General features: G+C 47.3%; 1 protein-coding gene across 5 annotated transcripts in view; it reads right to left on the minus strand.

Annotated features, from left to right (window-relative positions):
• Nucleotides 1-877: 877 nt before the first annotated feature.
• GJC2 (gap junction protein gamma 2) overlaps nt 878-12236 on the minus strand; it is a 128783-nt gene continuing 117424 nt past the window's right edge. For all 5 annotated transcript variants that reach the window (XM_043509761.1, XM_043509762.1, XM_038389373.2 and 2 more), the window contains one exon: nt 878-3389. In XM_043509761.1, coding sequence (XP_043365696.1) covers nt 2116-3369 — 1254 coding nt within the window. In that variant the 5' untranslated portion in view covers nt 3370-3389 and the 3' untranslated portion in view covers nt 878-2115. The remainder of the gene's footprint in view (nt 3390-12236) is intronic.

Genomic DNA, 12236 nt, shown 5'->3' on the forward strand with positions numbered 1-12236 from the left:
CTGAGATTTATGGGTCTAATCCTGGAAGCTCTTGAATGCACCCTGCAAAGCCACAGTAGGAACTGAGGATGTCTAGACACCTGGCAGGATCAGTCTCTCCACAAGAGCAACAGAGCAGAAAATGGGGCAGTTATTCATTTACTTTTTTACTTCAGCTGGTCCACTGATACCCAGGCCGATAAATCACTCAGCTATGTTCCCAGGGGTCAGAATTACATTACTGCTCCTTGTTACCAGAGTTCATTCCCAACAAAGTCACAGACACAGTCAGTTTTGTACAAGTCAGATACATGATGAAAAAAATACATTGCCAACGTATTTCTTACATAGAGTGTTTGAAAAAGAGAAATCCTTATAGTTGGAGCCACACTGTGTTTAGGGTCCTAACCCTGCTTGCCTCACTGAATAGCCTCCTGGAAGTCAATAATGGTGTCTAGACTGGGCTTCTTTTCTTAAGATTTCCCCACTTCTCCCACCATTGGTTCACTTTCTCCCGCAGAACTAGAGCAGACAAGGTGCCAGCGGCCACTGGCATTGTTAAGCACCATGTTGAATAGACTTGGTCTGCATTAGTGTTGCATTGTGGGTATCTCCAGTGGTAAACTTTAGTCAAAATAACCTGGTGTAGACAAATCCAGTGGAACTAGTCGTGTGAGCAAGGCAAGGGGATTTGGTCCTTAAACTGCCTTTTTGTGAATGGCCCCTCTCCTGTCCCCATTGAAGTCAAGCGGGCAGATTCTCAGCTTGGGTCAGATGAAGTAAATGAAGCTGAACCAAGTGACACCAGCTGAGGATCTGGCCCAAGGGCTGGCCATTTGACCTCCAAGAGAGGAAGATCAGCCACCATTCTGAGTTGGTGGGTTTTTTGGTGGAGGTGGGAAGTTGTAAAAATCATCATGTGGTTGATATTACATTATATATATCTGTATCTCACACAATATTTGTATGTGTGTGTATATATACTTAAATATACGTCTCCATACACACGCCATACACACTATGCATTGATCTATTTTTCTGCAACTATTTCTAAGCTTTTGATTAAAACAAAAGTACAAAATTTGTCAGCCCTGGTCTTCTGATCTCTACCAAGAGTTAACACAGACATTAGAAACTTTGCATTTCATTTTACTGGTTGCTTAAAGGCACTTTTGCTTAAGATGTGCAGTAGCAGTGTTAAAAAACGCCTAACTGCTGCAATTCCCACCAGCTCCGGAACGAATGCTACACTGCAGCATCATTACAATGCAAATTTCCTGCAAATGCTACGTAGCAACTGATCCTGGTTGCTTTGCAGTTCAACACTGATTGGGAGAAGAAAAGGATACAAAATTTACCTCAACGCTAATCACTCAGGGTCGCGTACATTCTTTAAAATATGGCTACCGTGCTTCTGACAGTCTTCATGTTCCATTACTGCATGGTTAGGACTCCTGGCTGCAACCTCTGTTGAGTTCATCTCCAATGACTGCTTGTTAGTGCATGTAAGAATCTAGGCAGGAAACGAGCCAGGCCAGTGGATCATGGCCATTTATGTAACATCTCACCATTTTCCCCTTTAACAGAGGAATTCAAGTTAATTGGAGGAAGGACAGTTAGTAATTAAACAGTTCTCAACACAAGTACAGTACTATAGCCTCATGATGCAGGACAGGAGCAGCTCAGGGTAGTCAAGATGTTTCTTCTGAATGATCAGCAGAGTCCCCTTCCCACCAGCCAGCTCACTTGTCAGTCCAGTCTCTGTCGCAGAGAGCTGGCAGTGGGTCATCCTGGGCAAACAGCTAGTGAGTGACATAAGAAGAAAGGCTGTTACTCCTGCCCCTAAGCAGTGCCAGGAGCAGGGGGTGTGGGGGTGGGTGGGAAGGCAGCACCGTACAGTTTAGCTCGATGGAGGTTCCCAGAGAGAATATGGACTAGGCAAGAAAGGGAATGTCTTTGTTAACACACCAGAAGACATTATTCAAATATAACGTTTGAAACAACTCATTCTTCATCTACATTTACTCCCACAATCAAATTGTGCCTGTGCTCTGTGAATTGAATTCTAGACAATGCTGGAAAAAAACATGCCCCTACTTACATTGTCCTGTCTGTGAGCTACGGTCAAGCACCTAATTATATCCATACAGAAGTCTTTCCATCTTTGCTGCTAGAACTACCTTTTTCTGAACTGGCTTTGGGCTTAGCACCTTGTTTCTCATGGGCAGTATTGACCCTGTTCTGTTCTACTACGGTCCCACCTGAAGGTGGGCTACTGGTTCTGGAAGGCTGCATGTTGGCCTGAGTAGCATTGTAGCTCTGGAATGCTATGTCTAACTGCTCCTGGGCCACCCTCAAGTGTTTATGAAGGGTGGACAGATCTGGTGGGATGTTCTCATCTGGGCTTGTGCACTGTTGTTCTTGAGCAACATTAGCCAAGTTCTGCTCATGGGCCAACAGGCTATTCGGAACCTTTGTTGGCTTCTCCGATTTCACAACCAGGTTATACTCGGGAGGACAGGAGATATTCTTCGAGTAGGAATAGTTGTATGGAGGCTGCCTGAAACTATTAATCTTTCTGTTGCGAATGGCATCTCTAATGGTCCCAAACCCCAAGTGGAACATTTCACACATGTTGAGCAACAGACACAGGCAGCTCACAACATACATCACCAGGAGGAAGATGGTCTTCTCTGTTGGCCTTGACACAAAGCAATCCACAGTGTGAGGACAAGGGGCTCTGTTGCAGACGAAATACGCTTCCACCTCAAAGCCATAGAGAAAATACTGCCCAACCAAGAAACAAACTTCAAATGAAGCTCTGGCAATGAGTTGGAAGACGTAAATCTTCATCAGCCCTTCTTGCTGGATGCGTCTTCTCCCATCGTGCTTCTGCTGCTCCTTGCTCTTCTTGTTTGCTTTGGCTTTCTCCTCATTTTCCATCGTGTTATCGGAGATCATGGGCTCCTCTTCGTCTGCTTCCAAAGGGTCTTCCAAGTTACGGACCACCTGCCAGTTCAAAGCAAACTGCTTCTTCTTCTTCTTGAGTACCTTAAGCCTCTTCTCCTCCTCGGAGGACCTAGCGATCCTGTGGATGGCATAGCCCAGGTACATGATGGAAGGGGTTGAGATCATGATGATCTGGAAGACCCAGAACCTGACATGTGACAGCGGTGCAAAGGCATCGTAGCAGACATTGTCACAGCCTGGCTGCTTGGTATTACATGTGAACTTGCTCTGTTCATCTGAGTATATGGACTCCCCTCCGACAGCTGTCAGGACGATACGGAAGACGATCAGTACGGTGAGCCAGACCTTCCCCACAAAAGTGGAGTGATTGTGAATTTCTTCTAGCAGGCGGGTGAGAAAACTCCAGCTCATGTTGGTCATAAGGGCTAATCATTTATAACCTGCAAGAAAAGCAGGAAGAAAAAACATAACATATAAGTTCATGTAGCTCTGTTTGTTCATGGCAACAGACCTCATTATAATAGTGGCATTGGTACATAGCAGGATGATATCAGAGTGAAGTCATTTTATTCCAGAGATCAGCATCACTATTATGAGAGGCTCAGCATAAGTGGAATTTTAATTTGCAAGGCACTGAAACAATTAAGAGTTTTACTTTACATCACTATATACAAGCTCATTATAAGTAGTTTCCATTATTTGCACAAATAAGTGCACTACACTGGATATGTTTAGGCCATGATCTTATAGTGATCTCCCATGGACGAACCCTTCAGTCAATGGGACTCCGTATGGGTTGAGAGGTCTGTCCATTCATTGCAGGATCAGGACCTTATACTATAAACAAACCGATGGCCATTTAGGAATCTCACAATTGTCACTATGCTGCCACCAGCACTTTGAACTTGATGACGTGGGGACAGAGATCTGATTCTCCTACTCCAATAACACAGGTCCCCCTACCACTTGAGCTAAATGCTAACTGAGACTCTCTGTTAGCAATACAGATCCAATGACACAGCTGAACAGCTATGATTCTATCAGTCGAGTGCCTAACATGCTAGTGGTCAATTACAATATATAAGAGATAGTCAATAGGTGCATAAACACTGAAAGCAGGTATCTGTACACATTACACACACAAAAGCTACACTAAAAGAACATTATTAAGGTTGACAAAAACAACAAGGAGTCTGGTGGCACCTTAAAGACTAACAGATTTATTTGGGCATAAGCTTTCGTGGGCAAGGGTTTTTTACCCATGAAAGCTTATGCCCAAAAAAATCTGTTACTCTTTAAGGCGCCACTGGACTCCTCATTGTTTTTGTGGATAGAGACTAACACGGCTACCCCTCTGATTATTAAAGTTGCAAAGTCAAGCAGTCAACGGTAAGGAGATGCCAGAATTAAGGTCGCCTGTGCAACTTTAACTTGCCCCCCTTGTGCATATGCATTATGACACAGGCTTTAATCAAAAGATCACATACTATATTTTCCATGAACTAGGGGTGGTGCTGGGGGCAGGGGGTTTACCAAGGAAATACTGTTTGAATGTAACCAGAGAAATCTATCTATGGCACCTATAGCAACTGCCATTCTCTGACTGCCTAGTTCTGAAGGCAGAGCAGAGAGAGCAGCAGCTGCTGGCCTGCCCGGGCTGTGGGCAGGGGTGCCCAAGAGCAGTCCCTGGCCTGTCCCCGCCCACTGGGGCAGCTCCCTGAAGGCTCCCAAGGCAGCTCCCTGAAGGCTCTGTCAGCCCCAGAGTTGGGTCCCCCACTGCTTGGGTAGCTCTTTCCCATAGTGGCTGTGAGCACTGCCTGGTTTTGACTTCTGATGAGGCCAGGGGACAAGGCCACGGGTGGTCATTACTTGTGTGTTCCTCATTTTCTGGAAGCCTAATTTGAGACCCTGGAGTCTGATTTGCGGAAGTGCTGAGCATTCACAGTTGCAGCTGAAGTCAATGGGCGCGGTGCTTTGAACAAATAAACTGCTGTTTAATGCTGAAAAATCAAGTCCTCATCGTCTCTCCCAAACTTACACTTTTAATCTGAATCTCTCTGTGCCTCACCCCTTCATCTGTAAAATGGGGATAACACCACTCCCACACCTTCCAGGGGTGTTGTGAAGATTGATTAATTAATGTTTATGAAGCACTGGATACTACAGTGATGAGCACCATAGAAAATCTCACACGGAAATTAATAAGAGCAGGGTTTGAATAGGGTGTGCTAAATAAGTCATGGGGCTGCACATTGAACAACGAGGCTAAAACAAAATACTGAATAGCGCTGCTCACTAAGTGTGCACTGTCCAGGCTGTTCACTGAATGAGGCAGAAGTCCTGTAGAAAAAACAGTGTGTGATCATGTCATTAAAGATGGTACCATAATGCATGCATATGAGGGAACTGAAATAAGGTTGCACAGGCAACCTTAACTCTGGCAGTTCCCAACCTTTGCGTGTTTGACTTTACAACCCTAATAATGTTCTTTTGACAAGTTTTGTGTTTATGTCCTAGGTTTTTTAAAATGCAAACTGAAAAAAACAGAAATGTCATCGTGTGGCGTCATATTGACACCCACAAGCCCTCCGCAGGGTTGGAACCTTTAGATCCGTCGCACAGAGCTCTGCCATGTGAGCTAAGGGAGCAGCAGGTTGTCATGCGCTGTGTGGACCAGGCTCACAGAGGGACAAGATGCACACTTCGCCAGTGGGTTTCACAGGTATTGCTGACAGCAGAGGAATGGGGAGACTCAGGAATCTGGGTTCCAGTCCAGGCTCTGGAAGGCCATGTGCTCTAGTGGCTCAGACTCTTCTGTCCGTTCCCCACAAACCTGACCCCTTCTGTCCAGTTCCTCCCACCTGCCCCATCCCTGGCTCCTTGCCCCAGATTCATTCTCTTTGTCTACCCAGTCCTAATCTCCCGCTCTGGGCTAGCTATCCAAGTTCCTGTATCTCCTCCTCCCCACACATCCCTCAAATGTCCCCTATCACTGCAGTATCTGAGCATGCAAGAATTGTTATCCTCTCAAAACCCCCATGAGGCAGAACAGTTTTACAGATGGGGAACTGAGGCATGGAGAGGCTAAGTGACGTACCAAAAGTTATGCAGGAAGCCTGTGAAGCAGCAGGGAATTGAACATGGCTCTCCCAAGTCCTAGTCAAATACCTTAACCGCTGGATTGCCTTTCCTTCTCCCCCACATTTCTATTGCTGGTTCCCAAACCCAGTCTCTCCCAGCCTGCAGTCCCAGTCTCCTTGCCCAACCTGTACCAACCTCCCCTCCCTGCAACTACCAGTCCCAGCCTCCCCACCCAACTAATTCCAGATGCCTCTCCCTCCCCAGCTCTGTCTCAATCTCCTTTCTATTCCAGTCCCAGCCTCCTCTCTCCTCCCCACTCCAGCTTCCAGTCCCAGTCTCCCCTCCATCCTACAGTCCCCAATCTCCTTGCCCAGCCAGTCCCAATTTCTCTCCCATCCAATCCCAATCTCCCTCCAAATCCCAGCTGCAGTACCATAGATAGATTTCTCTGGTTAAATTCAAACAGTATTTCCTTGCTAAACAACCACTGCAAATCCCTCAGTGCAGAGACCCTCTTTGTGTTCTATATTTGTACAGCCCCGAGAGTAGTTGGGTCCTGGTTCACGACTAGGGCTCCTAGGCACTGCTGGAATATAAACAATAATCATGGTTGGATGCATGCATCAGAAGATGCAAGTACTCAGAGCCAGCTGCAGTGAGCTTGGGGATGTCAGTTTACAGAGGTGGCGCGCCTATTGGTTTTAACCTCACTTGCATCAGGCCAGTGTCTTGAAACAGGCTGCAAGGTAACAGCGAGTTTTGGGATCCTATACATTACTATAGGGTAGTGGAGAAAGTGGGTGTGTCAGGGTTCCCCGTATTCTGAAACTGACAGTGATCCTACACTATCCCGCTCGCCCGTGCCACTCGGTCAGCAGTGGATACAGGAAAGAATGAATTATGGACCTGATCCCGAGTGGTGTTGCAGGGCTAGAGGATGTTCATCATCCTGCAGAATCCAACTCTGATTCCTGAAGCCCATTTTGTAAGCGAGCCAAGAAACACAAAACCAAGCAAACGAGAGCAGGATTTTTTTTTCCAGAGTAATGGAGCTTTTAAAAACCAGGTGCTTAAGAAAGTTTAAATCAAATACAAGCCCTTTAAAGAATCACACACAAAGCAATCACTTACAAGCATGTGAGTATTGCAAGAGGCAGATGACTGGGAAAGAACAGTATATTATTATTATACGGATTTGGAGTTAGCATTAGCTTTATTTTTAATAGGGCCCCTCACTTTCCCTTTTCAGGGCACAGCTACTCAGACACACAGATAAAGGCAAGTAGATATTACTGCCTGATTTGCAAGCACACCTCATTAGGGTAAGCTCCAGACTTGTACAAGAGTAGTGCCCACAGCATCCATATGGGGGTAGTTACAGCAGAGCACTTTGCTGTGCCCTGCTATTCACACCCCCTTGGTCTGAACTGTGAGGCCGTGCAGATGTGCCCTCTGTCATTCAGTCTGGCACTTTGTGTCCCCCCTCCGGTGGCTGGGCCAGAGACAGAGCTTGATGAGCCAGCTAGAGCCTCAGTTACCCACGATGGGTTTCTTAGCTCAGGCAGGAGCAGCCCATGCATCTCAAACCAGAGATTCAATACATTCTGCTGATGACCCACCCAGGGCAGCGGCATAACATCTACATGCCTTCATTGGTGCCTGCAAATAATTGCTCCATAATTATAGTGCAAAATTATTGACAGGCCCAAATTGCAGATGCAACATGGGAAGCTGTTTGTTCTGTTTGCTTTTTATAAATCAGGATCTTCTGAACCTGCTTTAAAAAAAAAAATTGAGAGCAACATGAGATTGCTGTTTTCAGACTCCCAACTACATTACTGCTGTTTATAGAAATGTGCGTTGCAAGGAATTCAGTTTGTATGAATTACTCTTGCTCTGCACCAAGCCCCGTCAGCGTGCTTGGTACCTGTCTGCAACCCAAAGGAAGACACTGTCCCTGACCCATGTAGTTTGCATTCTAAAGCAGGGCAGCAATACACATCACACACATTGGGCCTGGCTCTGCATCACAGATGTCCAGAGGTGAAAGTAAGCTGGTCTGGTCCGGTATGGTGTACCGGCAAGAGCCAGTACGCCGTGCCGGACCGGACCAGTTTCCCTGGCAGTGATTCAAAGGGCCCAGTGCTCCTGCCACTGCGGGGAGCTCCGGGCTCTTTAAATCACCTCCCGAGCTCCGACAGCGGGACTTGGGTGGCGCTTTAAAGGGACCGGGGCTCCCTGCAGTGGCAGGACCCCCGGACCCTTTAAAGCACCGCCGGAGCCTGGCTGCTGGAGCAGGGCTCTGGTGGAGATTTAAAGGGCTCAGTGCTCCTGCCACTGTGGGGAGCCCCGGGCCCTTTAAAGCGATGCCAGAGTCCTGCCGCCGCTATGGGTAGTGGTGGCAGAGCTCCAGCAGGGATTTAAAGGGCCTGGGGCTCCAGCCACTGCGGGGAGCCCCAGGCCCTTTAAAGCACCGCCAGAGCTCCGGCAGCGGGGCTTGGGTGGTGCTTTTAAGGGCCCAGGGCTCTCCTTCCATTGCGGGGAGCCCTGGGCCCTTTAAATCACCTCTGGAGCTCCGGCAGCGGGGCTTGGGCGGGGTCTCCCCGCAGTGGCCAGAGCACCGAGCCCTTTAAATCCCCGCCTGAGCCCGGCTGTCGGAGCCCCGGGGCTCTGGCACTGGGCCCCAAGCAGAAATTTAAAATGCTTGGACCTCTGCGGTCACTCCTGAGCCCTGAGCTCCCAGCCACCTCTGCAGCGGGGTGATTTAAAGGCCCCAGGTCTCCCAGCCAGAGCCCCGGGGCACTTAAATCGCCTCTTCCGGTTGAGACCATGCCCCCACTCAGGACTCCAGCGTACCAGTAAGTCCTTTACGTTACTTTCACCCCTGCAGATGTCACAGATGCACTTCCATCGGGGCAGGTTCTGGCCACTCAAGCACGAGGAGTGAAATAAATCCTAGCTCCACTGAGCAGTGTGTGCATGTTAATAAAAACACAAAAAGCCCGACCAAGGCAGAACACTCCACCACAACACACACTTCTCCTCCTGGGGAGATGATGAGAGAAAGAACAAACCCATTTGTAAGAGATGGGAGTTATGTCACTTAAAGCATGACTGGAAGGTGCTCAGAGGTGCGATGAGGAGGGCAGTATAAGAAACTATGCCCAACAGAAGTCAATGGCAAAACTTCCATTGACTTGAAGGGAGCCAGGTAGGTTATCAGAACATGGTCTAATCCAGAGCTCCCCAAACTGTAGACATGCCCCCTGGGGCATGGGGGGCGTGGAGGAACGTTTTTGGGGGGCCGGGCCAGCCTTCACAGGGGACAGAGAGGGACCTCCACCCAAACCCAGTCCACTCCCAGCTCTGCTCTGGTCCCGCCCCCAGCCGAGGCCCCCAAACCTGGCCCCAGCCGAGGCCTCTGGCTGCCGCTCTGTTCCCAGCCCCACTCCCACCCCCAGCTGCAGTCCTAGCCTGAGTTTCCTTACCCCTGGCCGTGTCCCCACCTCCCCCCCCCAGGAGCCGCGACCCCGCTCCCAGTCTCAACTCGGGGGCGGGGGAGGGGCATGAACAGGCAAGGGGGGGTGCAACCCTGAAAAGTCTGGGGACCACTGTTCTAATCTCTTAGCAGAACACATGTCCTTCTGCCCTTCCCCCTGACTCTCGCACACACATTTCTTTTTGGAGGACTCTTGTGTTTTAAAGCCACCAGCTGCCTTCTCATTTTTGCTAAAGACCATATTGGTCTTGAAAGAGTATTTCCTTCCCTATCAGTCGCTTCCCAGGTACAGAGCAGGATTCTGGGAGGGTCTGCACCTAGACACCACCCAACGTATTGTGCCCAACGGTGTGAGCACAGTGCCAAATGTGGCCACCTTTCTTCTAGTTGATTCCCACTATAAACTGGCCCTCTGTGTCCAGGACAAAGCGCCAACTACCTGCAATGCCTACTGAAGGCAATGGGAGCTGCCGGGGCTCAGAAGCATTCAGGATTTTGGTCCTATTTGGATACCCCCATTCATCCAGCAATACCCCTTAGGCGGAGCTCCCCCATGTAGATCGTTCACACTCCTGGCCAGGAACCATCTGCCTGGAGGGGGCAGTGCATGCAGCTGCTGGTGGCTGTAATGTAGGGCACATTAATGCTGCTGGTCAATGAAATTATACGAGGGATGAATCCAGCCTGTTTCGTTTACTCACCTACTGTATTTAAGGGCCAAATCATGAGTGTTTTCCTGCAGTAGAACGCAATGCATTTTCATCCCTCGCCCATGCATTTTCAACCAAAGATGACGAAGCAATCCTGCTGTACATGATACAAGTAAAACGGATGGACCCTGTTCTGATCTCATGCACACTAGGTATGCTGTTGAAAGCAGAATCAGGCCCCATTGGTTTTGGTTATTCCTTTCTAGCCAGAGGGGTGGCTTAAAAATTTTCATCCCCTACACTGTACACAGATCTGGACTAGAATCAGCTTTCCAAAAGCTCTTATCACTTTATCTGAATTACTGATACTTTCCTATGGTCTTCCTTTCTATGGACCCAGTTCTGGATCATTGAAGTCAACGAGAGCTTTCCCTGAACCATCTGAAATCCGTGCATGTCGGATTGGGACCAATGTGACATTTGTTTGGTTTTTTTGTTTGTTTTTTTGACATCTAAATTCTGTCTCTTTGCAAAGACTCCTCCATTTTTTCTATTGATGTTTCTTAGGATATGAGCCAAATACAACACTGCTGCTCCCTCAACAAACAACCTTGATTCTACCACAAAAGATAACAATCAGATCCAGGACTTGAAATATTGTGAAAATTCTTTTACTGTCCAGAGGTCTGATGTAAAGTCAAATGGAAATTTCCAGTGTTTCTATTTTTATACATAATGAGCCCTTTATAAACACAGAACCACCAGTCTTTAAAATCCTACTGGTTGCAAGTAATAATAATAATCATCTAGCACTTTCCATCAACAGAGCTTTACAAAGAAGGAGAGTGTTATTATCCCCATTTTACAGATAGGGGAAACGGAGGCAAAGAGGCAAAACAGTTACCCATGTTTACAAAACAGGTCGGGGCAGAGATGGGAGTAGAACCCACGTCTCCTGTCTCCCACACCACCAGTCTAGCTGTTGAATCCCAATGTCTCTCAAAAGCCTTCTTGTTCAAATTATGCATCTCCAGCCATGAACATGAACCAACCCAGCAAACTAAAAGGGTAGATTGTAAGCTCTTCAGGGCAGGGACCGCCTTTTTGTTCTGAGCTTATACAATACCTAGCACAATGGAATTCCGATCCATGATTAGGGCTCCAAGGCGCTCCAGTAATACAAGTACTATATAATAATAGTGTGCACAGGTAGGGGACAGAGTTCTGTTGTGAGTTACTGTGAAATGCTGCATGGTGCTTCATAAAGACTAAGCAGCAGTAATTACATAGTGTCTTTGTTGGACACAAGCGTAATTAAGCTGTAACTCAAGAAAATGCTATCACATTATCCTGTGACAATGCAGAAAGCAACTCATGCCACTTCTGGATTTCCTGAGTTGAACAACAAGAGCAAGTAGGAAAAACACCCCAAATTCATTACATAATTTTTGTTTGCAGTGTTGTTGTAGCCATGTCAGTCCCAGGATATTAGAGAGACAAGGTGGGTGAGATATCATCTTTTATAGGGCCAACTTCTGTTGGTGGAAGAGACAAGCGTATGAGTTTAAACAGAACTCTTGTTCTGGTCTGGTCCAGGAAGGGTACACAGATGGACTCCCCTAGAATATATGTTAACTACTTATGCTAAACAATCTGTTCCACCTTGTATTTAGCTGTAAAACTCTGAGTACCTTTCCCAGACCCGAAGAAGACCTCTGTTGAGCTTGAAAGCTTGTCTCTTCCACCAACAGAAGTTGGTCCAATAAAAGATATCTCCTCACTCACCTTATCTCTCTTACATGATTTTTGTCTGCTCTTTAAACTCTAATGGTTAACATTTTAAAGGCTCTTTAACACAGCATCTGGTTTACGGTCCATTGTCAATTGTGGGCAAAATTACAAGCTCAGTTATTTGCAGGTGTAAATTCTGTGTATTCAGTCAACCTTTAATGGAGGGAGGGTAGGAAGAAACTTCCCTTCTGAGCAGTCTATGTTATAATTGACCACTTCTTTTGATGCTTTCTTGCATCTTCCTTCAAAGTACCTGGTGCTGCCCA

This window comes from Dermochelys coriacea, chromosome 2 (genome assembly GCF_009764565.3).
Source record: "Dermochelys coriacea isolate rDerCor1 chromosome 2, rDerCor1.pri.v4, whole genome shotgun sequence".
In the NCBI taxonomy this organism is placed as follows: domain Eukaryota; kingdom Metazoa; phylum Chordata; order Testudines; family Dermochelyidae; genus Dermochelys; species Dermochelys coriacea.